The 24,889-nt window shown below is 41.6% G+C and overlaps 1 protein-coding gene and 1 long non-coding RNA gene across 6 annotated transcripts in view; both read right to left on the bottom strand.

Annotated features, from left to right (window-relative positions):
- The window catches only part of LOC309527049, a 399,231-nt gene that overhangs the window by 61,877 nt on the left and 312,465 nt on the right, over nt 1-24,889 (bottom strand). The gene's annotated exons all lie outside the window — the stretch shown is intronic.
- On the bottom strand, nt 12,957-23,657 carry YIPF5 (Yip1 domain family member 5). 5 transcript variants are annotated; one of them, XM_082213517.1, is made up of 6 exons: nt 23,501-23,657; nt 21,799-21,915; nt 18,351-18,523; nt 17,446-17,591; nt 16,233-16,414; nt 12,957-14,653 (listed from the first exon to the last, which is right to left on the bottom strand). In XM_082213517.1, exons 2-6 carry the CDS (start codon nt 21,903-21,905, stop codon nt 14,491-14,493), a joined length of 771 nt encoding a protein of 256 aa, XP_082069643.1. In that variant the 5' UTR covers nt 21,906-21,915; nt 23,501-23,657; the 3' UTR covers nt 12,957-14,490. The 5 variants fall into 5 exon arrangements, with proteins under 5 accessions (XP_082069643.1, XP_082069644.1, XP_082069646.1 ...); XM_082213518.1 differs by lacking the exon at nt 23,501-23,657 and adding an exon at nt 23,293-23,315; XM_082213520.1 differs by lacking the exons at nt 21,799-21,915; nt 23,501-23,657 and adding an exon at nt 19,243-19,337.

Here is a 24,889-nt window from a genome sequence, read left to right as displayed (position 1 = left end):
ACTCACCTCACAGAGTGTTTGTTGTGGGGGAGGAAGGGAAAGGAGAATGTTAGCTGCTTTGAGACTCCTTTGGGTAGTGATAAAGCGGGATATCAAATCCAAACTCCTCCTCCTCTTCTTTTTCTTCTTCTTCTTCTTCTTCTTCTTCTTCTTCTTCTTCTTCTTCTTCTTCTTCTTCTTCTTCTTCTTCCTCCTCCCCCTTTTAACCTTCCCCTCCCTCTCTTATCCCTGTAATCCTCTAACAAGGTTTGCTCTAGGGAGTTGCTGGGGACCCGCAGAAAGAGATGTGGGGTGTTTCGCAGTGGGAGGAGAGGAAAGGTAAGTTCTGCTGTGTAAGTAGAAGTCCTTGTGAGAACAGGATAACTTTGTTGCATACAATCCAATTTTTTCATCATTCATTTGCTTTGCTATGCTATTTACCCGAATGAGATCCGGGTTTATAGAAGGATCAGGGAAATGGGGTGACTGTACGTGTTGATATCACAGTGCCCTTTGGGGGAATATATCTACATTTGGAACCTTCAAGAGCCAGCTTGGGGCTCCTATAAACAGAAACCAAATTAGTTGCTTGCCTAAATGCTGTAAAGTGAATCTGGGAAGAGAGCCACAAGGATGTGAGGGGAGGGAAATCTGACATCTGTCACTGACTGTGGCTAAGTATGGCTCTCTGTAGAGTCTATACGTTGCATCTCCTAACCTTGTCTGAACCAAGAACTTCTAATTAGGACAAATAGCCTCAGAACAAGAAAATTATACTGAATTTAAACATTGCCAGCTGTGATCCAATAAAGATGCCATAGTTGCCACATATCTTTGCCAAGATGCTAGATTAACTTCTCCTGTTGATAATTAACATTTGAAGCAATAACGGAGGGTGAAATCAACTGATGGCCTCGTTTTAATAAAGCAAAAATTTAGTCATCAAAGCAAAAGGCATTGATTGAGTTCATTAAAGTTATCATGGGCCATCCAACAAATGTTTAGTATTTGTCTCCATAAAGGTAAAGGTAAAGGGACCCCTGACCATTAGGTCCAGTCGCGGACGACTCTGGGGTTGCAGTGCTCATCTCGCTTTATTGGCCGAGTGAGCTGGCATACAGCTTCCGGGTCATGTGGCCAGCATGACTAAGCCGTTTCTGGCAAACCAGAGCAGCGCACGGAAACACCGTTTACCTTCCCACCAGAGCGGTACCTATTTATCTACTTGCACTTGATGTGCTTTCGAACTGCTAGGTTGGCAGGAGCTAGGTTCCATAGTTTACTGGTAATCCACACTGCAATCTGACTGTGAATGGGCAATATAATCAACCATTAGCATTGCCACTTTTGTGGGCTGCTGTGGAGAGGGGAGGGGGGGCAGAAGGCCACAGGGCTTTGCATTCACTGGTCCTTTTCTAACCCCCCTTCTCAGTGCAGGCTGGGAAACAAATCCTGCTTTCTCAGACCTGAGCAAGATTCAACACAATGTGAAAGGCTGAAAATGGTAGCACTTTCTGAATGGGGCTTTTTCAGTCCTGACCTTGACTTCATTTGTAAAAATGTGTTTGTGAGAATGTAATTTGCACTGAGTTGTAATGCAACATAGGGGTTGTTTTTGAGTGGTATGGTGGGCAATGTCTGATATTCTGTATTCTGACAATCCAATGGGCAGATATTTACTAAAACCAATGGAACTTTTAACATGTTTGGATCAAATCATTTATTGCTACCTTGGAGTGATTAGTACTGATGTGATGCCGTTATGTGATGTTTGACTTATGGCTTTCCTTACCTGTGAAATGAGGAGTGCTATACAGTGGTACCTCTGGTTACGAACTTAATTCATTCCGGAGGACCATTCTTAACCTGAAATCGTTCTTAACCTGAGGTACTACTTTAGCTAATGGGGCCTCCCACTGCTGCTGTGCTGCCGGCATGCAATTTCTATTCCCATCCTGGGGCAAATTTCTTTTTTTTTTATAATCATGTTTATTGAAATTTCCAATAATAACAAAATAGGAAGAATAAAAGAGATAAAGTAAAGAAAGAAAAAAAGAGAAACAAGTTTAAATCCTTCTTTTCACAGCCTTCTTTCTGGGACTCCCTCCTTCCCCACCCGACTGTATTCCCCTTTCCCTAAGTTGGTTCCACAAGCTCTCATTCCCGATTTAAACCTAATATATTTTACTCATAAACCAATTTTAATTTACACAATCTTAACATCACTCCTCATCTTATAATAGAACAAGATTTTCCCCCCAAGATCAGCTCTCATTTCCTTCCACGAGTTCCCCCTTTCTTAAAAAAAAAGAAAAAACAAAAACATATAAGATCACAGTTATAAAGAATATAAGATAGAAAATATAGAAAAGTTCAAAAAGTTAGTTACATAGCCTTTGGATTCTAAGATTCCCCCTCCCTTCCCCGGTTTAGATTCCCCATGTCCATCTGTCTACATGTTGTCGGCCTGGAGATCTTAAGTCCACAGCCAAATTTTTCTCAGTCCATCTTGCCGGTTTCTTTAGATTTGGTTGTTTTAATAATGTTTAACTTCAAAAATCTAGTCTGATAGAGGCCTTTAATTTTCCTTGATCATTTGTTGCTCCTCCCGTTGTTCTTTCCGTGTCGTAGTTAGTTCTTTGCTCTTTTATTTCTTACTTTCTCAGGTTTCTATCTTGTTCAGCTGTTCAACCATTCTTGTTCCAAGGTTTAGTGTCTCTACAGAGGTTTGTTATTCAGGGACAAAGACTTACGTCCAGTTCCTTTCTTACTTCAGTAGAAAATTCTATTGTATTATGGTCACCTCTGTAGACAAAATAATATTTCAGTTTTACAGCTTTCCCAGGAGATAAGACCTGTGCACATCCCAGAGTAGTTTTCCACATACGACACTTGTAATGTCCCGAAACCCCTCTAGGGGGATTACAATAACTTTGTATCCTCTAATCCAAAAGTCAAATTGTTATTTCTTTTTCCCCCCGACAGTTTATATCCATATTGTGTCGAATTGTAACAAAATTAGCCAGCAAAATACTTGTAACAAAGTCCTCTTTATATTCTCTAGTTTTGACAGCTCTTTTGACAGCTGTCAAATTCTCCGTCTCTCTTCGCCAGGCTCTCCGAATCGCCCCGGTTCCCGGGGGGGGGGGTTGCCTTTTCCTCTCACCCTCCACTCTTCTCCTCCAGCACAATTCTTGTAGTTTCCCATCGTGGAGTTAATAATTTTGTCATCAATAAGCTTCTGAATCGATCTTGGTTTCCCAGTCCTTGTTTTAGCATGTTTACAATCACCATCCTGGGGCAAATTTCTTAACCCAAGTTACTACTTTCGGGTTAGCGGAGTTTGTAACCCGAAGCGTTTGTAACCCCAGGTGTTTGTAACCCAAGGTACCACTGTATTTGCTTTTAATGACAGCAAATGTATTACTTTACCTTAAATTAAAAATAAAATAACATTGGCAAGTTTTCCAGTGCTAAAAATGACTGTCAAAGTCTAGAGTGTGGTGAAAATGTCAGGTTGAAATTATCTATTGGAAAGATTATTTGGTACAATTTCCCACATGATATGTGTCTGTTCACCTCAGAAGTGCATCTCAGAGATAATCTTTCCCTGTTAATTTGGTAGATTTCCATTGCTAATGATTCTTAAACTTATGTGCAACAATAGCTAAAGAACATCAGGCTCAGTGTTTATCGGAGTATGTCCTTGTTTCATACTGAAAAAACAAAGATTTCTCTTGTTGGAAGTGACGTGAGCAAAGAGGGAGATATGAATGCTGTGACCACAACAAGCAGCTGAAACTGTTTCTGCGTTAGCGTGAAAAACAAAAGAATAGATCTGTCTTTTTTGATTACCAATCTTTTTGAATGTTAAGCTTGCAAAAACATAAGTAAGATTTCTGTTCTTCACTTTTGTATAAGTTACTCCTTCTAATTCCTCAGGTGGGAAATTGTTCAGCGCGCACATGATGCACTGAAAATAACACAAGTCACAAATGCTCTTTGGTGCTTGCTAATGGGCTCTATAAAAGAAAGCTACGCTACAGTGTGTGTGTGTGTGTGTGTGTGTGTGTGTGTGTGTGTGTATCAGAGTGTGAGCATATGTGGAGAGGAAGCTTCTTTATTTTTATAGTGTTGGAAAGAGGATTTACTCTAGTTGAGGAGCAGAGACTAGGGTGTGGACTGAAAGGCTGACATAGGCTTAGTGAGAGAATCCTAGCTCTGTGCTGCATGAAGGATAGCTTAACACAAATTTATGTAAAAACTCTTTGTGTTGGGGTGGGAGTTCAATATAAATAAAATTATTACCCACAAAAACCAAATGCAACCCCTCCATCCCTGTTAATAATACTGTCAAAGGAAAATGAGAACAACTCTGAAATTATGCAGAAAAGAAAACTTTGAATGGAGGAAGGCAGGAGAATTCTTTTTGGAATGGAAAAAAGCTGATTTTACGAGAGAGGGGGAGAGAGGATTGGCTTAAACTGCAGAACTGGAGCGTTAAGCATACCATGAAGTAGCAATGCTTTCTCACCCATCACCAGGGTTACCCAGCTCACTCAGGCTTGCAACAGCATCTGTGCTAATTTGAAAGGCCATGATTAAAACAAATCCCTTGTGTTTTTCAGGAAACAGAGGCCTGAATTGCTAAAGTGGTGAATTTAGCAACTCGCTTGGTGAATTCCTCTGGATAGAATTTAGGATGAAAGAAGAATATAAATCTTTTCTAAGTATCGGCTGTGGCAGCTTTGGATTTAGCTGTGAATGAGTAAATTGTAAAGTAGACTCTGTGAGATGTGCTATAGGCCCACCCAGTGGAGAACTAGAACATGACACAAGTAAAAATGTAAACACTGCAAAATGCTTTTTTTCATAAACTACTTATTGAGGTTTAAGATTATATCTAAACTTTGCTGACTTTCGCTTGTGCACTTTGAAGCATAACATGGAGAAACCATAGGATAAAGCCAGTACTTGGAATAAATTAGTTTGGTTTAAGCAAGTTCGCTGAATTAGTTCAAAAAGTTCTTAACTACATCTGAATGCTACTTTGGGCTTTACGCTTAAAGATACACACACACACACACACACACACACACACACACACACACACTGCATTCCACTATGTGTGTGTTTTGATGTTTTCTTAGTCTTCAAAAAATATATTTATATTTCAACATGGAGCCATGCAACATCCTGAATACTAGGAATTTTTTTGCCAAGGCTTATTTCTTGGGTTGCCACATGTCCTCTTTTCCCAGGACATGCCCTCTATTTCAGGGGTAAAATTTCTGTCTGGGTGGATTTTTTAAATTTGTGAAAATGTCTCTGGCTATACTTTCCAGATGAGACATAGACATAATTGGTGGTTAAAGACTTGCTTTCCGCTTCTCTTTTCCTGCCCCCCTCAGCAATATATCACAGCTTCTATAGCCTACATATTAGGGCAGTTCATAAAAAACTTTTTTTTTTTGAAAATGCCTGCTCCAAATGTCTTACCTTACTACACTAGGGATTATATAGCTATAGCTATAGCTATATCATGCATATCAGTTAATATCTTGACCCTCCTCCATGAAAATAGCTGTTTACTTGGCCATTTTCCTATGTCGTGAAGGCTGAAATTTCAATTCAGTGGAGAAGTGTCAAGATATTAACTGATACGCATGAAAATTTTAGATATAGCTATATAATCCCTAGTGTAGTAAGATAAGACCTTTGGAGCGGGCATTAAAAAAAAGTTTTTTATGAACCGCCCTACTACGTATAGCAGGGGTATTTAAAATGAGAGTCGTCATGACATCCTCTTTTTTGCTCTTCAAAATATGGCAACCCTAGCTGAACTTAAACTGAACTGCGAAGTGAAGTGAATCAAACTAGATGGTTTTGTAAAGGGTTGAACATGAAATAGAATTCTTTTTAAGCAGATAGATTTGTGCCTTTGGTGTGCATAAAAGGTAAAGGACCCCTGACAGTTAAGTCCAGTCGCGGACGACTCTGGGTTGCGGCACTCGTCTTGCTCTTGGTATGCATAGCTGGTACCTAAGCCCACTTCACTGCTTAAAACAGATGCCATTCAATGATCAGGACTATAGAATTGGGCAGAAAGGTTGGCGCTGTTGAAGAATAATCCCATGGGACCAAATAAACATGAGGTGGGACAGTGCTCCCTCCTGCCAAGTCAAAATATATTCCTCAAAAGGTGAAAAGTTATATTTGTGTCTGAAGATAAGGGTCACATCCACACCATACATTTAAAGCACATCTAGTGCACATTTAAAGCAAATGGTCTTACCCAAAGAATCCTCAGAACTGTTCTCTCTGGCAATATCCTGAAAATGCTGATCAGATGCGCTTTTACTCGCAAGATTGAATGTATTGCCCTCAGCTGCACTTGAGGGACTATTCCAACAGATTCCACATGGAAAATGCTCATGTCCCTGTGGAGATGGCAGTACTGAATCGGTGGTGCATGGCCTTCTGGCTTGCACTCTTTAGAAAGACTTGATGAATGAGATAATTACCCCTCTTTTATTGTCCATTCCCAACCACTGCCACAGTGTCCTTTCTCTTGGCAGATCAAGATGAGCAGGGGACAGCAAAGGTTGCAAGGTTTTTAGCTGGGGCAATCAGAATAAGACCCACTAACAGACTATTGATTCAAAACCCTAAAATGTATTTTATATAATTGACTTTTCATTTCTGTTCTTTGTATATCGTATTGTTGTTTTATTGCTATGGCCGATGGCTGACGCAAATAAAGATTCATTCATTCCTCAGAACTGTGGTTTACCCTTCACAGAGCTACAATTCCTAGCACCCTTAATGAACCATAGCTCCCAGGACTCTTTGAGGGAATCATACACAATGAGATCCCCAGACTATTTTCATCACCTGGCCTTCGTGTAGCAAGCCCACAGGGATGTTTGTTGCTGGATCTGTAATGGAAAGTCTGTTATTAAAATAAACGTGAACTCACTTTGGCATCCCATTTCTCTGTATGGCAGAGGGCAGAACTTGATCAGCCTTATAGAAAGCAGCCCTCTAGACTACGCACCCCCAACCTTCGGCCCTCCAGCTGTTTTGGGACTACAACTCCCATCATCCCTAGCTAACAGTACAAGTGGTCAGGGATGATGGGAATTGTAGCCCAAAACATCTGGAGGGCCGAAGGTTGGGGATGCCTGCTCTAGACACAACTGTCCTGTTTCCACGGTTGAACCAGACCCCACAATTCTTGAAGGAATCATGACCACCCAAAACTTCTTACCTCTTGCCTATTTGTGCTCCCTGCTGTTGCAAACATTCGTAAGGGAGCCATGGGCTTTTTTCTAGAAATAATTATTGGAAAGCTGTGAGCTAACCAACCATTGAAAACCCTGAAGTTTTAAGTGTACTTTGACTCTACCTAACTTCTATGGAGAAGAGAGGTGGGGATTCTGAGGGAAGGGATAACAGAGAACTCCATCCTTTGGTATGAGTTCCTTCTAGTGTACTATTGTGTTTTGTGAGATGAGCTTGAAGAGGACAGGGCCTTAATTTTGGGAAGACGACATCGATATTTCTGTAGTTCCTGAATCATAAATTTATCTTTAAAAAAGATCTTCATTGTCTTTTTGGAGTCTGGTTCCTGCTTACAGGAGGTTGATAAACAGTAAACAGGCCTTCCTGGCAAATACAAGGATTAGTGTTCTGATCTTTTCTGCAACCATTAGGGTCAGGGTGCTAGCTGTTCTTTCCAAATCATGTAGAAGAAGATAATGTAGGTGCTTGTACCAGGGTCACAGTTCATTCATAAGGGATGTATTTTATATTAAGTTCATGCCAGCTGTTCTAATGCCATGAGCCGTAGAGATAAACCACATAAAATTCCCGACTAGCACTCATTGTTACATTAGGTTCTCAGAAACATGAAAATCTAAGCTGTGTAAGGAAAAACCAGGCAATTAGCAGTGCTCATCCATTCTTGACTAACACAATATAGTACAGTTCCCTGTTCAGGGCAAAAAGCAGCTTGCTGTGTGATTTTTTTATTGTGAAATGGTTTGAGGAAATCCCTTTTAAAAATCCTTCCTCATCCCTTGTGCACCAAACTTCTGCAAAACTGCAAAACAAAAAAGCCAAAGATAGAACCACATGTGGATGATTATCAACACTGGGGTGGATATTTAAGTTGTAATTAGAAAAAATCTTAATAATTATTCATAAAGGAAACAGTTTATAAGAAGTAAATAAGGAGGCCAGATACAGGACAAAGGAAGTCTTTTATTTGGCTGTTTGTATTGTTGTATGTTATGCTCATGTTTAATGAGAGTGGATTTGTGTATTGGGGGGTGGGGGGGTTGTGTTATGTTGTAAATAAAATTCCAATAAAAAGGGGGGGGGAGATTAACACTGGGGCAGCCTTTCAACTATTGGTCATGGTATGAAACTTTTCTGGTTTACAGTGGTACCTCTGGTTATGAACTTAATTCGTTCTGGAGGTCCGTTCTTAACCTGAAACCATTCTTAACTTGAGGTAACACCTTAGCTAATGGGGCCTCCCGCTGCCGTCGGTGCACGATTTCTGTTCTCATCCTGAGGTAAAGTTCTCAACCCGAGGTACTACTTCCGGGTTAGCAGAGTCTGTAAACTGAAGTGTTTGTAACCTGAGGTGTTTCTAACCCAAGGTACCACTGTACATATTGCAGATTTTTGAAATGCTGGGTCTACTTGAAACCTCCGGGGCCTCTCAGGGTGCACATGGAACTCTTTGCATGTACAGATGCCCCTACTCAGCTGGGACCGCAATCAAGTTGAAAAGAAAAGACAATATGTACACTAGAGCTATATGTATGCTTCATGGGGTGCCTATACATAGGGAAAGCTCCAAGTTCTTTTCACTGCACAGATTTTGCTTTTAAACCTTTCCTCACAACGGTTTTGTGGTTATTCATATTTTGTTTCTGAATCGCTCAATTGGTACGAGTTTGAGACTCTTAATCCCAGGGTTGTGGGTTCAAGCCCCATGTTGGGCAGAAAAAGATTCCTTGCATTGCAAGGGGTTGGACTAGATGACCCTGGTGGTCCCTTCCAACTCTTGACAATTCGTAGAATCCTAAAATTATAGTCACATCGTTCTAGAATCTGAACATGAAAGTGGCTTCTATCTTCATTTTAGGTAGATTTCTCTGTTGCACCCATGCTTGTGTTGCATTTTTACTTCCATTGACATTTCTGAGAACTGATGCATTTGCTCATTTACCGTTGCATTCAAATCCCACCTTTCCTCCAAAGAGCTCAAGGGTAGTGTTCATGCTTCTATCCCTCCCCATTTTATTCTCACAGTAACCATGTGAGATAAGTTAGGCTAAGAGAAGGCACTTGGCCCAAGATCACCCAGTGAGCATCAAGGCAGGATCTGAACCCTGGTCTTTCAAGTCCCAGGCCAGCACTCTAACCACTCCATTATATGCAATGACTCCATTATATGAAATGATTATAATGCATGTGTCAATCTGAATATCTTAATATGACCAAAACGAACACCCCCCCAAAAAACACATTCTACTGTTTCACACCCGTTCCCCGTCCTCCAAATTACAGCTTCGTGTAATGTTGTGCCTGAGAGACTTCTGGGGAAGTCAAAATTATCGCATGCTATTTTGCAATTTAATCGATCCTCACAACAGTATTCACTAACTGTACCCCCCCCTTTATGGACAATGCTGCTTTAAAAATAATAATGCTAGTATTGTGTTTCAGTTGAGGTTTTAAAAATAACCACCCACATTGGTATTCTAAAGATTCAACTTCAGAAAATTCAAACGCCAGTAGTATCCGATTTCTTTTCCAAGCATTAACACGTCTATGTGAAAAGAGAGAGCTAACACCATTGAAAATTAAGTTCATAACAGCTAGTCCGTCACCATGCAAGCTAGCTGAAAAATTAAGAGCTAATTGCCATAAAAGGTCCAAATTTAAAATAAAATTGAAGTGAGCTATACTAACCTTATACAATATCCTAGTGTTAGAACTTGATGTGCTCAGAGAAGAATTTGATCTTTCATATTTATCAGAACAGTTTGGAATACAATTAGGTCTCATTTGAAAAAGTAATCATTTTAATTTAGTTGCGCAGAAACAGGACACTGTGATCCATGAACAGATAATGTTCCTCATTAAAGCAGAGTAAGAACTTTGTGCACTGGGGCAGATGTACAGTGATAACCAGGATACAATGAAAATATACGATTTCTGGTTAAAAAGTACTCTTTAAAATTATAATCAGGTTTGTCATGATGCATGACTAAGAGATCAAAGGGACATGGGTAAACCTTAATCAGCAAAAGTTGAAATTAACGTTTTTAGAATAGCTTCTTCTGCATTCCATTGCAACACAGGGCTTTTTTTTTTTTTTTGGCAGAATGCTTTACGTAAGATAGTAAGATTTAAAAAGATGGCTAGGAGCAGAAATGTCCAAGTGTCATGAATAAAAGAGCCGTATGAAATCCCTTGTGATTAATTTCAAGGAGCTAAGTGCTGTATTGCTGCTGCCTATGGACAGGATCCAGAAGACTTCAGGGATCACTTCCAAGCATTTCCATCTCCACCAGACCCAACGCTATCCCCATAATTGTGGTTCAAGTGCTTTTTCTTTTTAGATGCTAAATGCATAGATGTGCAAACTGCTGCACTGAAACCTAATGACGACTGTAGCCAACAAAGAGTAACAACTATGGTGGAAACCACTGGTCTATTGGGTTTTCCAAGAGGTGGCTCCTTGACAATACCCTGTTGTTTCCATTTTGGGCCTCTACCGAATCACCTTGGCTCAGAAGTCTCCCATTCTGCCTAGAAATATTAGCAAGTTGGGGAAGAATGCATTTGGAATTCCTGCTGCCGCCCTACATTGAGATCTCTTGGAACTGGTAAGACCTACACTTTCTCCATGTCCTGACTCAATAAGGCACCCTGTGAAGGCATTTGAAAGAACACAAAAGGGTTTAAATGGGAAAGGGTGACAGGGCATGCAAACCCCAGCCCTGATGTCCCCAGGCATGCACTTCAGACGTCCACACATGCACTACAGAAACCCAAGCTGTTTTCAATGTGTTCAGTTGAATGTGCTTAAAACGCCTCTTCGTATATTTGGGATGAATATGCAAATATTGGGGGGGGGGGGGTCATAGAGGAAGGGGCTTGCACATGTATTTTCCCTCCCCAGTTTAAGCCATTTGCTTGTTTAAATACCAGGCTCTTGTCACTGCTATTGAGAGCCCCCTTCTTTTTGTTAGATAAACATTCATCCTTCTTTTGCTCATTTCAAAATTCTCTTCCATTCTAGCACCAACCCAAGACTGTAACTCATCTTAATACTATGAAACTTGTGAAATTTTAGACTTCACTGGATTACAGAAGCAGTGAGATATCAGAAACAGTCCTTCTTGCAGACACTTTGTCTGTCTGAAACTCCCAGTCGTGTCTTTCCTACACCCCTGAATGGCAACTCCCCTCTGGCTGCGGGCAGGAACTTTTTTTGGTGTGGATGTGTGTGAAATTTTGATTCAGACACTGAGGGGGCAAAAGGTTAAAGCTCTCCTTTCCCAGATCACGGTCCCTGTCCAGCTTAGACTTATGCCAGCATATCACACACTAAGCAAGGACAGGCTATGTGACGTATGTCATATTTACTTTGACTCTCAGATCAAGAGTCCTCACTAGTCAGTGCATGTACCCAAGCCCTGGGCATCCAAATCCTGCCAGGCTATGCTCACACCTCCTCCCTCACTTACCTATGTTGTTACTCCAACAAGAGAGCAGTCCTCATTTCCTTCTTCCTCTCTCTAATGCCTTTGTGTTAGACACAATACATGTTGTGTACTTTCCACCATTTTATACTAGTTTCGCTTGTTGTCATAGCAGCATGCTGGGCATTTTGAAAAGGAAAGTACACACATCTGCATGTATCTTGTAGGAGGGGTGGTCAATGTTGTGTTCTCCAGATTTTTCTGGGCTACAAACGCTATCCTTGACCATGCCTACTGGACATGATGGGAGCTAAAGGTACAGCAGTATATGGGAAGTACATTGGCTACCCACCCCTGACTTTAAACCCCCCCACAACAGGTGGGAATGTGTGGCAAACAGATGAAAGGCCTTGAGTCCTTCTTTGGATAAGAATTAACTCCAAGTTGCAGAAGTACTGTAAGGGTTAGACAGCTTGATTTATACCATCCTAAGTTATGTCTCAGGTTGTGCTCAGGTAATGTTCCAATCCATCATTAGCTGCTTGCCTACTGCAGTTAAAAGTTTTTATAGGTTACCCAAAACGTAATTAGGAACAATTTGGTGACTGAACTCTTCACACAATGCATACTTTCAGAGCTCCCAAGGGCATGCTATACTAATGCCAGGAATACAAGCACACTATAAAAGTGCAGAAGCTCAGATTACTCATAGTAGGCAATCTCCACAATCAATGCCAAAGTATTAATAGCTAGCCTACTTATTGTGCAGATTTCTAGTTGCAGAGCCTTCCTTGGTTAATTTTACCTTCCAATGATTTCTTAAAACATTTTTCAATGTATGCTACATTGGATATCACTCAGTAGAATGGTAGGAAATATTACATGAAAATTAGATATCTTTTAAGTTAGAAAATAAAGAAACACACAGAGAGAAACCATTCATTGCAGACCTGTGTACAATTCAAGAAAGATTGAGGCATTAGAGACTCAAATTTTAAGCTATAAGTGGAATAAGCTGGAAATGTATCTTTACCATGCATCTCATTGAACCTGCTACCCACAGGTAGATTATTTTTCAATGTGGGGAGAATGGATATGAATCTGAGGACTGCTCCCCTATCATGGTCAAATTCTGGAAAAAAATTGTCCCGTCCATTCTCTGCTAAAATACAACTAATGAAAGATCAATATATATATTTCATAGGAAAAACTGCCAAAGCACAGAATTTAATTTGCAAATACCCAAGATTTGAATGTGCAAAGTTATCTGAATTTCTTGCACAACATTTATTTAAAGTGTTTAGCCAACAACTCTGGGCTACATGAAAACAGATCACATGGAGAATTTTGAAGAGCCATGGAAAGGAGCAAAAACTAGTGTATGACCAGGTATTTGCTGACAAGGAGGCTGATTTGTTAAGTTACACTGGTTCACCGATATTATCCAATGGGATACTCAAAATCTGTACCACTATGACAAAATCAAGACTTGCGAGATACTGTTAGCTACTTCCATTTCTCAACAAAGGATGACAAAATTATTACTTTCTCAGAGACATGCAAGTTTTTCATGTGAAGTAAGTACTTGTTTGTCATTTTGGATAGGATTCCAACACTTGCTTTACAATTAAGAAGCCTAATTATAAAATGCCATTGGTGCAATCCAACATTTGGCATGAGCAACTTCACCTTCCTCTCCAGCAGCTCCCATAGACCCCAAAATCTGCTCAAGGGTTCCCCAAATCTCTGAAGCAGATTTTGACAGCACACATGGGGGTGCAAGGGGATAGGAGAGGAAGGCGAAGCCCTGTGCTATGCTCCATTTATGCAGGGATGTCTTTGGATAAACCACATTGGATACAAGCACGCCGTGATTGAAATGTAGCATTTGCTCAATAGGAACAAATCCTCCTTTGAATAAATGAGGCTTTTTTTGTTATTCAAGGCTGGACAACATTACTGGGAAGATATATTGTTAAAGGTCAAATTGAAACACTTTCAAAGAGCAATTTGGGGACAATTTAATTGGTGTAGGACAACATTCATCCAAACCGCTTTCTGAAACAGGTTGTTTTTGGGGAACCATTTGAAAGTCTATTCTTGATTTTTTAGTATGAAAGTGAACATCTCAGATTTATACAATTATGATAGAGCTATTTACAAAATACATACAATCTGAAACATTTATAAATGCGGTAGCTTTGAGCCTGGAAAGCCTTTTGGACCATTTACTGTAAACAAAAACATAATCTAAGTTGGTGCTGTAAACTCTTCAAAAGTTATATGTGGGACTCATTCTGCTTTGCTTCAAGATTAGGTTTTATTGAGATAGTTTTCTAGTTTGCTAAACTGGTAGAAAAAAAGGGAATGTATATCTTTTGTTTAGGATTGTAGTTGCATGCTGCCATGGGAAAGCAACTGTAAAGTTCATGGTTTCATTTCCTCTTATCTATAAAAACTTCTGAACTACAAAAGTTTTCAAAATAATAATATTTTGCCAGAGGCTGTTGGACTGGGAAAGAAATGTTACATTTTAAACAGTATAATCATGAACCTGTATTAAAGGTATAGACATTACAGGACAGTTCAAAACTGTATTCAAGAGTCCTATAAAAAGGAACACAAAAGGCTCGTTTGTTTTTGTTGCTCCAGACGACAATTCAAGCATTAACCTTGCATGATAGTGACTAAGAGCTGGTTTCTGGTCCCAGTTTTAAGTGTCTCAAAAGTGAAGGCTTTTTCAGTTTGGCCCATTTAAGTCCAACAATAAGGATAAGTCAGCTCAAAACACAGAAATGAGGGCAAAGACTCCATATAATAAAGCACAGGGATATGCTACTAAAAGTTGTTGTCCTTCCATTGCCAAGGCTGAAATGAAGATTTTGGAAGCTGAAAAGCTACACCATCCAATAATTCCAGCAGCAAGAATAACTCCCATCATACCCCTGAAAAACAAAATGATTTAAACACAATGTTGGGTAACAGCTTCGCATCACTGTACACATGTCAAAACAGTCCTGTGCATTCTTCAAAGGTATTCCAGTTACTATGGCTTTAAGCATATTTTGGGGAAGGATAAAAATATGTATCCGGCAGCACTCTCAAGCATGCTACCACCAGTATTTGGGGCTTCAAAATATAACTATATCACTCAATTAAGCCCGCCCACTAGTAAAGAAAGAATGGAAGGAAGGAAGGAAGGAAGGAAGTCTTTCTACGTTCCTCCCAAAATAAAGGCTTGCTGAAGCCCTACAGAGATAACTGTGTATAAAAGAAAGACCAGCTAATACAGGGACAATGGCATTCTCAGTGGTGACCCCACAATTGTGGAATGAAATTCTACAGGACATCAGATAAGCCACAGCCCTTGCAGATTTTAAATGGGCATTAAAGATGTAGATCTTAACTACTGCCTTTGGGAACTAATTTAATCCAAGTTGAAGAACTCCCTGATTTTCACCTGATTTTGCTGTGTTGATCCTCTTGTCTTTTAGTAATATTTTGAAATATTGTTTTCAAATATTAGGTGTGCTTTGTAGAGGTTTTTTTTTACTATACATTTAATATGTGGCTTATAATTTTTTTTATTGAAAAGCAATATGCAAATTTACCCAACAGAGCAATCCAAACTTCCCATCTGCCATGCTGGACAGGTTGTGGATGAGGTGGAGGTGTCCCTGTGCTCAAGCCCTACCAGCCTCAGCTTTTCGGGGAGCTCTGACATCAATGGGGAAGCTCCACCATCAGCAGGGAAGCTTGCTGGTAGCAGCCAGAGGGACCCCCTGAAAGAGGGTGCGACTGGGCCAGCTCGGCGGATCCCGTGCAAATCCTGCTACCACCATGCGACAGAAACAGCCAAATCCAGGCTTCCTCAACCTCAGCCCTCCAGATGTTTTGAGACTACAATTCCCATCATCCCTGACCACTGGTCCTGCTAGCTAGGGATCATAGGAGTTGTAGTCCAAAAACATCTGGAGGGCCGAGGTTGAGGAAGCTTGGCCTAATCTATGTCTCTTCACTGTGCCAACCTGAGAGCTGATACAGTGAAGGGACATTTCCCCCCCTTCCCTTTCTGTAGGGCACTGTGGGCTGCCGTGCTCTAACAAGTCCCATCACAACAAGACATGGGCTAGGATTGCCACCCAAATAAAAGCACTATGACCAGAAAAGAAAGGAACCAAAGTAAATCACTTGATTGGAAAGGAGAGCTGTCAGTCATAGAACTACACCCCTACCTCTTTGCCTGGTGTATTGTATTCATGGGGAGCATCTTTTTCCCCTTTTACAAAAATATAGCAAATGGCAAACAAAATCTTAGAAGCCCCCTCAAAGCTCCAAGGTGAGCTCATATTGCCTTGAACCTGATCTGATCCTAATATCTACAAGGTGTGGCTCTTTGTGTCCAAGATGAATGCACAGCCCTAAGTTAATACAAGCTGCTTTTGTAGATTTCCCCACCACTAGAATTTATAGATGTAACATTCAGTATATCAGTGTAACATAATATTTGACGACAATACTTACTGTAGAGAAAATACAACTGCAAAGCTGGAAAGTATGATCATAGGAAGGAGACAGTATCCTAGCACACTGGCAACACAGCCAAACGAAACGCCCGTCATGCTCATTAAATTCAGGAGACAGAACATTCCTAAGCATCCGATTGCACTAATCCCATACACATAGCCAAACTGAATTTTGCCAGCCTAGAAAGGAGAGAATACAATCAAAAGTTCAAACCACATTGTCTTATTAGGAGTTTTGTATATTAGATCCCCTTACTCTGAGCTATTTGGAGAATGGGAAAAATAGAGTAAAATCAAAGAGGAAGAAAAAGAAAATATTACTTTTTATTAACATTGAAAATAAAGGATTACAGGCAGAATCATTTTCTTTACTGTTTTGATATTTTTACTTACTAGGTTTACAATAGTTTTTTAAACTCTAGGTTGTTTATTTATTTATAAAAAAGATGAATAGGGAAGATGTTGCAAGAAAAAACTGTGTGTGCATGTTTTTTAGGGTGGGGTGGATCCAAGACACCAGATGAGTAACAATGCAAGAGATAAATACTCCCACAAGCAGCCAGGTCTGTCGTCTACACATCTTTCCAATCCAAAAAGCACCGAGCCATACATCACCAGAGCACTGTAATGGGGCAGGGGAGATATAGTTTCTGTAAATTAGTAAAAAGGCTTTTCCAGGTGCAGAAGTTTATATGAGACCCAGCTCATGATGTGTCTCCCCCAGGAGCCAGTCCTTATCTGTAGAAGCCCCACAAACTACTGAATCCTCTTTCTTATCCTTGCTCACTTTCTGAAGGCAGGTGAGAAACTTTTCAGCTGGTCTTTGAGAATTAAATGCTTACATGAAATCTTTGATCAAAAGCATAGAAACAATTTAATAAATAAAAGGCCACCCAAATCAGTTTTTCATCTGAAGAACTGTATAACTAGATCTAGCTTCTTTGAAACTTGTCCATCAAAGTCCTAACAAAATATTTCACATTCATGCATATTCACCACATTGCCTCTGTAAACCTATTACATTTTGAAAGTATGCACACAAAAAATTACTCTTGTATTTTTCTTCTGCATTTCAAACAGCCTCATTATGTATTTATACGTTTTAAGAAACCACACCTACTAGAAATGCCTTAACTTGCAACTTTTTTTTTTGCCCATCAAATTTTAGATTGATGCCCCCCACCCCCATATGCGTACCACTGACATCTTACCAGCAATAATGTGGCACCAAAGGCTAGGCAGAAGACCATGGGCCCTGCCATATCAGTTTCATTCATTATGCTGCCATCTGCTGCTTTTAACGGGTGCAATACTGTAAGAGTTTTCTGCCAGATGTGGTCAAAATTGATTCCTAGTTCTGCATTATCAAACAAAGAACAGTATTTTAACATTTGTCATCAGTGGAAACATGTTGTTTTAAGCAGTCAGGGATTGCTGTATAAACTTGCAAGGCGTGAAGTGACCCAAAAGAAAACAAACAAACTCTTAGATATGGTTGCAGCTGCAAAATTCTGCTATGCAAAACACTGGGGAAAAGTTTGAAAGTACCTGCTGTGAGAGAATGGAAATAAAAAATCGTATCTGAATGTGCAGAAATTGGAAAGCTTACAAGTTACGTAAGGGTGAAAGAAGGGAGGCAAAAAAATCAACAGATTTGTAATATGTTTGTGGACTGGCACAATGAGTCACAAGCATCACTAGATAGGAGCTATTAGACATGCTGTAACAAGAAATATTAATTGTGGAAAAATATTTGCAAGGTATGAATGTGTTATAAAAGATAGCATAGCACCACTATGAAATATATTTAAAATAAAATAAAAACCCAGAAGTTTTTTGGGGAGGATGGGGTAGGGCCATATTCAACTTTATCTCAGCCCTGTAATTAATTTCCACTTGAAACACACAAGAGCAGTTTGTAAGAGGCAAGTTAATGGAATAAAACCAGAGACCAGAGAAACTGCCAACAAAACTCAATAGCAGTTGTCTTACTATGTAAAGATAAATTAAAAAATATATGCATGTATTCTTTTGGAAATCAGCTGTCAGTGCTCCTTTATAGCGTCCCCCAAAAATATTAGCAGATAAATAGATATGCAATAAATAAAAACCATACCTTCTAGTAAGGGTGGCTCATCTTCAAAATTGCTTCCATAGAAGGACTGAGGGGAGGATGGAGTGTATGTTTGCGTTGGCTGAAAAATCTGGCCAGTGTAAGGCTGTTGTGGCTGCATCATCTCTGGAGGGACATATCCGCCTTGCTGAGAATAGTCGTAGCCAGCATACTGTCTGCAGAAAGCAATTTTAAAAAATAGTATTAGATGAACATTTACAACACAGGAATTTTAGAAACTCTTTCAAAGCCCTTATATACCTACTCCACAAGAGACACTTCCATATAAACATTCCCTATACAATATCAAGGACACGGGTGGTGCTGTGGTCTAAACCACTGAGCCTAGGGATTGCCGATCAGAAGGTCGGCAGTTCGAATCCCTGCAATGAGGTGAGCTCCCATTGCTCGGTCCCTGCTCCTGCTTCTGGCGGGAAGGTAAACGGCATTTCCGTGCACTGCTCTGGTTCACCAGAAGCAGTTTAGTCATGCTCGCCACATGACCCGGAAGCTGTTTGCGGACAAACACCGGCACCCTCGGCCTATAGAGGAAGATGAGCGTGCAACCCCTAATGGTCAGGGGTACCTTTACCTTTATACAATATCAATGAATACAACACTGCAGACATGAATTCTTGGAACGCAATTTCTAGAAGATGGCTGTACGAATATATTCCGACAACATGTAAAGGAGAAGCAGAAAGAACTCTACCACTGTTTATCTGGAATTCAATGGTTTGGAATGCCTCACAACTATCAGTCCTATTAAAACCTTGTTTTCTTTTTTTAAGCCATCATTTGTACAGTGCTTGCCTCCTGTCAAATGTTCCTGACAATTTCTCTCCTCGCCCCCATCCCCTTCAATGGTCACTTCCAGACAAATCCAACTGCATACTCAGATTATATTACTAAGATTGTTGTCAAGGCTTGGTTACAAGTTCCTTAATGTAGTCCAACATATTTCAGGACCTTAAATGAGGACCTAATCTAAGTCACCTTACTCTCCTATTCTAAAGAGTTGAATGAATCAAGTGGATAGTAGCATTTGTTTTAACACCTGTGACATGCACAATGACCTGGTACCCATTATGACACAAACCACCACAACTGGCCTTCTGGGTTGTTTGTATTTGTACTTTTCCCCAATTTCTAAGCAAGCTTCTTCACAGACAAGAATGCAGAACCTATCCAGAATTGGGTTCTAAGAACACATTCTAAGTGATGCATTGTATTTATTCATTTTAAGGCTCACTGCTCTTTAAACCTTGTAAGACAGGCTTGCATTGAATAAAATGACTGGCTGCCAGGCTGCCACAGGCAACAAGAAATTCCATGCAGGTGAGTGTAGGTTGGTGGAAGAGGGCAAGATTGCCAAGTCCCCTTTTCCCCTTGGTTTCTGTGCTAGCCACAATAAAAAAAGTCTCTTCCTCTGCTTGGCTGTAGACTCCCCCCCCCCCCCCCAATTTCCTTTTTTAAAACCAATCCACTAAAAAACGAATGGCTTATGTAGTAGCTTGCATTTCAATGATAGCTGAAAATAAGACTTCTTGTCCATGGCAGCCAGCTAGAAAATGTAAGCAGAATAATGTGCAGGCTGGTAACAGTGATGGGCTTATTTACAAAGTTAGTTTTTGGTAAGTAAAGTACAAGACCTGCTATTAATGAACTGGTGATACATAAACAGGGCTCTCTATATATGAGCTACTTATAGCAGTATAAAATGTATTGGACTAAATGTGAATTTTTATGAACTGGAGCAAAGTGTACCGTATTTTTCGCTCTATAACACGCACCTGACCATAACACGCACATCGTTTTTAGAGGAGGAAAACAAGGGAAAAAATATTCTGAATGAAACAGTGGACGTATCATTTTTGTGCTTCATGCTGTGGCCACAGACATGTGATCTGATGGTGAATTTGGGGTGACCCAATGCAAAAATCCTGAGAATCCCTGTGGATCCATGCTTTGTAACCACGTTTTTGCACCATTGCAGCCCCAGGCAACAGTGGGTGCGTGATTTTTTTGGGGGGGGCAGGCTGTAGCCATGGACATGCTATGTGCTCTGATGGTGAATTTTGGCTGACCCAATGCAAAGATCCTGAGGATCCATGTGGATCCATGCTTTGTAACCACGTTTTTGCACCATTGCAGCCCCAGGCAACAGTGGGTGCGTGATTTTTTTGGGGGGTGACAGGCTGTAGTCATGGACATGCTATGTGCTCTGATGGGGAATTTTGGCTGACCCAATGCAAAGATCCTGAGGATCCATGTGGATCCATGCTTTGTAACCACATTTTAAGTGGGGAGGGAAGGAAAAACACAGAAGGCTAAGAATGCAGGAGAGGGCTATAACGTGAGGAAAGGAAGGCAAAAGTTCCCCCCCACCCACCCACACAAGCCAGCCAGCGTGTGCTCTCTCTCTCTCTCTCTCTCCCTCTTTAAATGGAAGAAAGCATATTTGAATGCTGTGTGTCTCCAAAAACAAAAAGCAGGAAGTCAAATCAGAATTTTAAGCCGAACCTGTAATCTCTCTTCCCTTCACAAACATTGTTCCTCCGGAGCAGGGAGAGGATAGAAGGACGGACGCTCTGCTTTCCTCTCTACTTGCCTGGAGGGGAGGGGCTTTCCCTGCTCTTTGTTCCGTTTGAGCAAACACAGTAACGAAACAGAGAGGGCGGGCAGTAAGACCCTGAGGCAGAATGCAGGAAAGCTGCCACTTCCTGTCTCACGGAGCTCCCTTCTCCCTGAAGCGCGGTTTGATTTTTGCCTCATTTTTCGGCTCCAGGGACCACACATTCGCTGCATAACACGCACAGACATTTCCCCTTCCTTTTTAGGAGAAAAAATCTGCGTGTTATAGAGCGAAAAATACGGTAATTAAAGAGCATTGTAGTTTTATTAGTAACAGTGAATGTTTACAAGCATCCAACTTTTAAACACTCTAAAGGTAAAGGTAAAGGTACCCCTGCCCGAACGGGCCAGTCTTGCCAGACTCTGGGGTTTGTGCGCCCATCTCACATCTATAGGCCGGGGGCCAGCGCTGTCCGGAGACACTTCCGGGTCACGTGGCCAGCGTGACAAAGCTGCATCTGGCGAGCCAGCGCAGCACACGGAACGCCGTTTACCTTCCCGCTGGTAAGCGGTACCTATTTATCTACTTGCACCCGGGGGTGCTTTCGAACTGCTAGGTTGGCAGGCGCTGGGACCGAGCAGCGGGAGCGCACCCCGCCGCGGGGATTCGAACCGCCGACCTTACGATCGGCAAGCCCTAGGCGCTGAGGCTTTTACCCACAGCGCCACCCGCGTCCCACTCTACTTGCATATAAAAACTGGCTTATGCTTATGGCACCAATGTCCTATGTTTATCTTAAGGAATTAAATAATTTCTACATTTTTCATTTTCTTTTTTTATTATGATTACTAAAAGAATAAAAGAAACTCAAGTTACTTGTTGTATGTTCCTCCTGCATAGTCTCCTCCATAGGACTGTGCTTGATCATCAATGCTGTAACTTGTTTGATAGAAATCTGTATTGAAGTTGTCAAACCCAGACATTGCAATCTGTCTGCAAAATAAATTACATTTCAATGTATTCAAAAGTTAACACAATTCAACTAATTATATCTTCACTCCTAAGATGCAGCTGGTAATTTTGAAGCTCCTTCAAGCAGAATACAAAGCCCTACCACTACAACAGCACATGTTCTTAGTGTTCGAAACCCCCATTGTTCTAGGTGCATTTTGAGACAGAGAATTTCATTAGCACAAACAGTTTCTGAGTTCTGGGCCTAAGATTTCAGATTAAAACTGCAGAGTAGAAGGAAATGGGGACCTTTTTCTGTCTCCCCACTTCTATCTACTCTCTGAAGACTGGAGAAGAGACCCTCTTAAAAATATTATGGGGTGGGCATAGGAAGGACTAGACCATGTGATAAATGAACATAATATTTTAGCTGCAGTGCATTCATTTTTAGCTTTGTATTTTTGTTATAAAAAGCATGCCTAGACATTCTGTTGTTGCACCCATAATTAAACATAAGTTTAATGTGTCATTTAGCTCCTAGCTTTCATATCTCCGTTTCTAGCACTACATGTTCTAATAATCAATCACAGATATAAAAAGGCTCTTAGAAAAGAAATCAATTAAGTGCAAAAAGATACTACTGTATTGCCAAATCAAATAGTAAGTGGCATATACAGGACCTCTTGAAAAATGGTATGCCTGTAACTTCAAGTGAAATACTAGAAGTATGTTAACTTAGTATAGGCAGTGTCTCAGATTCTGTATCCAAGTAGGACTACTGACACATCTGGCTCTGCACTGTCAGCTCCAGCCATTCTCAATGTGGTGCTCTCCTCCAGCTGTTTCACAATGCCCATTAGCCATGCTGGACACCAGGCCGGGGAAGGCTAGTTTAGCCCTGCTAGTCAAGGACCTTTAAACTAGATCTGAATATGGAATCATGTACATGCAGTGCATATGCTCTGCCACTCAGCTACCGCTCTTCTCTAAAACAAAACCTCTTTAAACCAGTTTGTTGTTAATTATACCCCAGAGCATTTGTATCACTCTAGATCCCGCCCCCTGGCAGGTTCTACACTGCCATCACTGCACTGAGAAATATGCCAGGGCATATGTAGCCACCACCCACCATGTTTTATCCATAATAAATTATTTCAATTTATCCAAGAAATGCAACCGAAGGGGAACCCCCCCCCCCACCACCACTACACACAAAGCTGCATGACATTACTGCAAAGGATGTTCTGAGCGAGGTTATCTGCCCCCGCTAAAACCAGTTATTTTAAACGGGATCATTTCAGCATTTCTTCCGACCTCTGGCATCAATGAAATTGGGATGCGGGTGCTTGGAAGCCACTAGCCTTTAGGAACAGACCTAGTTTTTTTTTTGGGGGGGGGGGGGAGATCAGCACTGCAGACCTTCGTGCTACACAACAGAGAACGGGGGAGGCGATGACGGGCGCTTGTGGGTCACGTCTCTCGACGAACTGCCTGCTGGAGGTGTATTTAAAGCTGAGTGCAGCTCAGAATCCCTGCCCCCCCCCCAGCCTCTCCTCTCCCTTTCCCACGGCGCCTGTGGTTGCCAAGAGAGGGCGGGCGGCGGGTGTGACGAGCCCCCTGAGCTCACCTTCAGGCCCGGGCACCAGACCCCCTTCGCTACGCGCACGTCCGGCGGCCGCAACCCCGCGAAGACCCCTCACCCCCTCCGCTCGCTCAGACGCTACGTGTCAGCCGCCCAAGGACAAGCACTTCCGGATCGACAGGGGCATGCGTAGTGCAGAGCCGATGTCTTCACTCCCAACCTCCTCCAGCGGAAGCCGGTCTTTCCCCGCGTCTCTATGACGAGGCGAGGACGGCCTAACGTACGCCAGCGCGCGCCGCAACCCGAACGGCGTGAACGTGGGCGTCTTGCCGCGGACTGCCCGCCTCCTGGCGCCCCGTGAGCATGCGCAGAGCGGAATGAGCCTGCGGGTCTCGCGGGCTGGACGGTTAATACACAAAACGCAAACGCATATGTAAAAGGAAACCACCCCCTCTTGTTGTTGTGCCTCTTCGGAAATAGAGGGCTTTGCCTTAAAGCTGCTTCTCACGATGATCCTTTCTAGTTTTTGAGCTTTGAAGTTAACGTCCTTAAATATATATATATATATATTCTGAGGGGAGGTTAATGTGCATTGTGCTCCTAAGCGCTGCTGGCTCAGGTGCTGACCTGCGATAAGGCGCCCATTGCTCCTTTCCGCGCTGGCCCGTTTTCCCTCTTCAGTGCATGAAGCATTTCCGATAAGGAGGATTTATTAGGTCAGGAAACCCCTCGTGCGGCTGCGATGCTGGCTTAGTTCTCTGGCGTCACATGGCCTTATAAAACTCGGAACAGACCGCGCTGATCTGCTTTGCCTGCAGTCTTTGGACGCCGTGTGTTACACGTAGCGCTCTCTTTGTGTGTCGCTTTTCTTTTGTCTACCGAATGCACTTGGTCTCATTTTACTGGGAAAAATATGGAGATAGGATTAGAGAGACGTTTGAAGCCCCAAAGGCCATTTTAGCCCAACATCTTGCCGAGGTGGGGAATCCACATTCCAAGCCACAGTATTCCCCTGCTTGCCACTTGCCACTTTTCTTCCAAGTTGAGGAGGACTCCACCAACCAGCCAGAAATTCACTCAACTGTAGAAAGGATTGCTAGAATAAAGATATGCTGTTTCCACAGCTTTCTCTTGATCTATTGAGCTCCTGTCGCGCTCTCACTCAGATTAGTCTGCCTTGTTTTAAAGGAAAACCAAGCTGGCTCTTTGTAATCATAGCATTATCTTCTAAATTGCTCACAAACTGAAAGTTATTGACCTGCTCCAGTCAGTAAGTTGCATAGATCCTTTACTTCGCGGACCCTAATTCTTTCTGAAGATGGAGACGACATTTGCCCGCCGCCAGTCTCCCAGTACTTTACCTGTTCTCCACTTTCCCCTTGTGGATTCACCACTTCAGATGCATATTTAGTAAAACTGCTTAACCCATTGAAC

Source organism: Podarcis vaucheri, assembly GCF_965113315.1.
Source record: "Podarcis vaucheri genome assembly, chromosome: 2".
Taxonomy (NCBI): domain Eukaryota; kingdom Metazoa; phylum Chordata; class Lepidosauria; order Squamata; family Lacertidae; genus Podarcis; species Podarcis vaucheri.
The sequence above is the reverse complement of the archived record's forward strand: the minus strand, read 5'-3'. Positions and strand labels throughout refer to the sequence as shown.

What these genes read in the sequence shown, in the direction of transcription:
- YIPF5 (XM_082213517.1), bottom strand. Translation starts at nt 21,905, where the DNA reads ATGTCTGGGTTTGACAACTTCAATACAGATTTCTATCAAACAAGTTAC. An exon ending in GCAGGAGGAACATACAACAA is followed by an intron (nt 18,524 to 21,798) that starts GTAACTTGAGTT and finishes TGCTTTCTGCAG; the next exon opens with ACAGTATGCTGGCTACGACT. An exon ending in GCAGTTGTATTTTCTCTACA is followed by an intron (nt 14,654 to 16,232) that starts GTAAGTATTGTC and finishes TTTGTTTTTCAG; the next exon opens with GGGTATGATGGGAGTTATTC.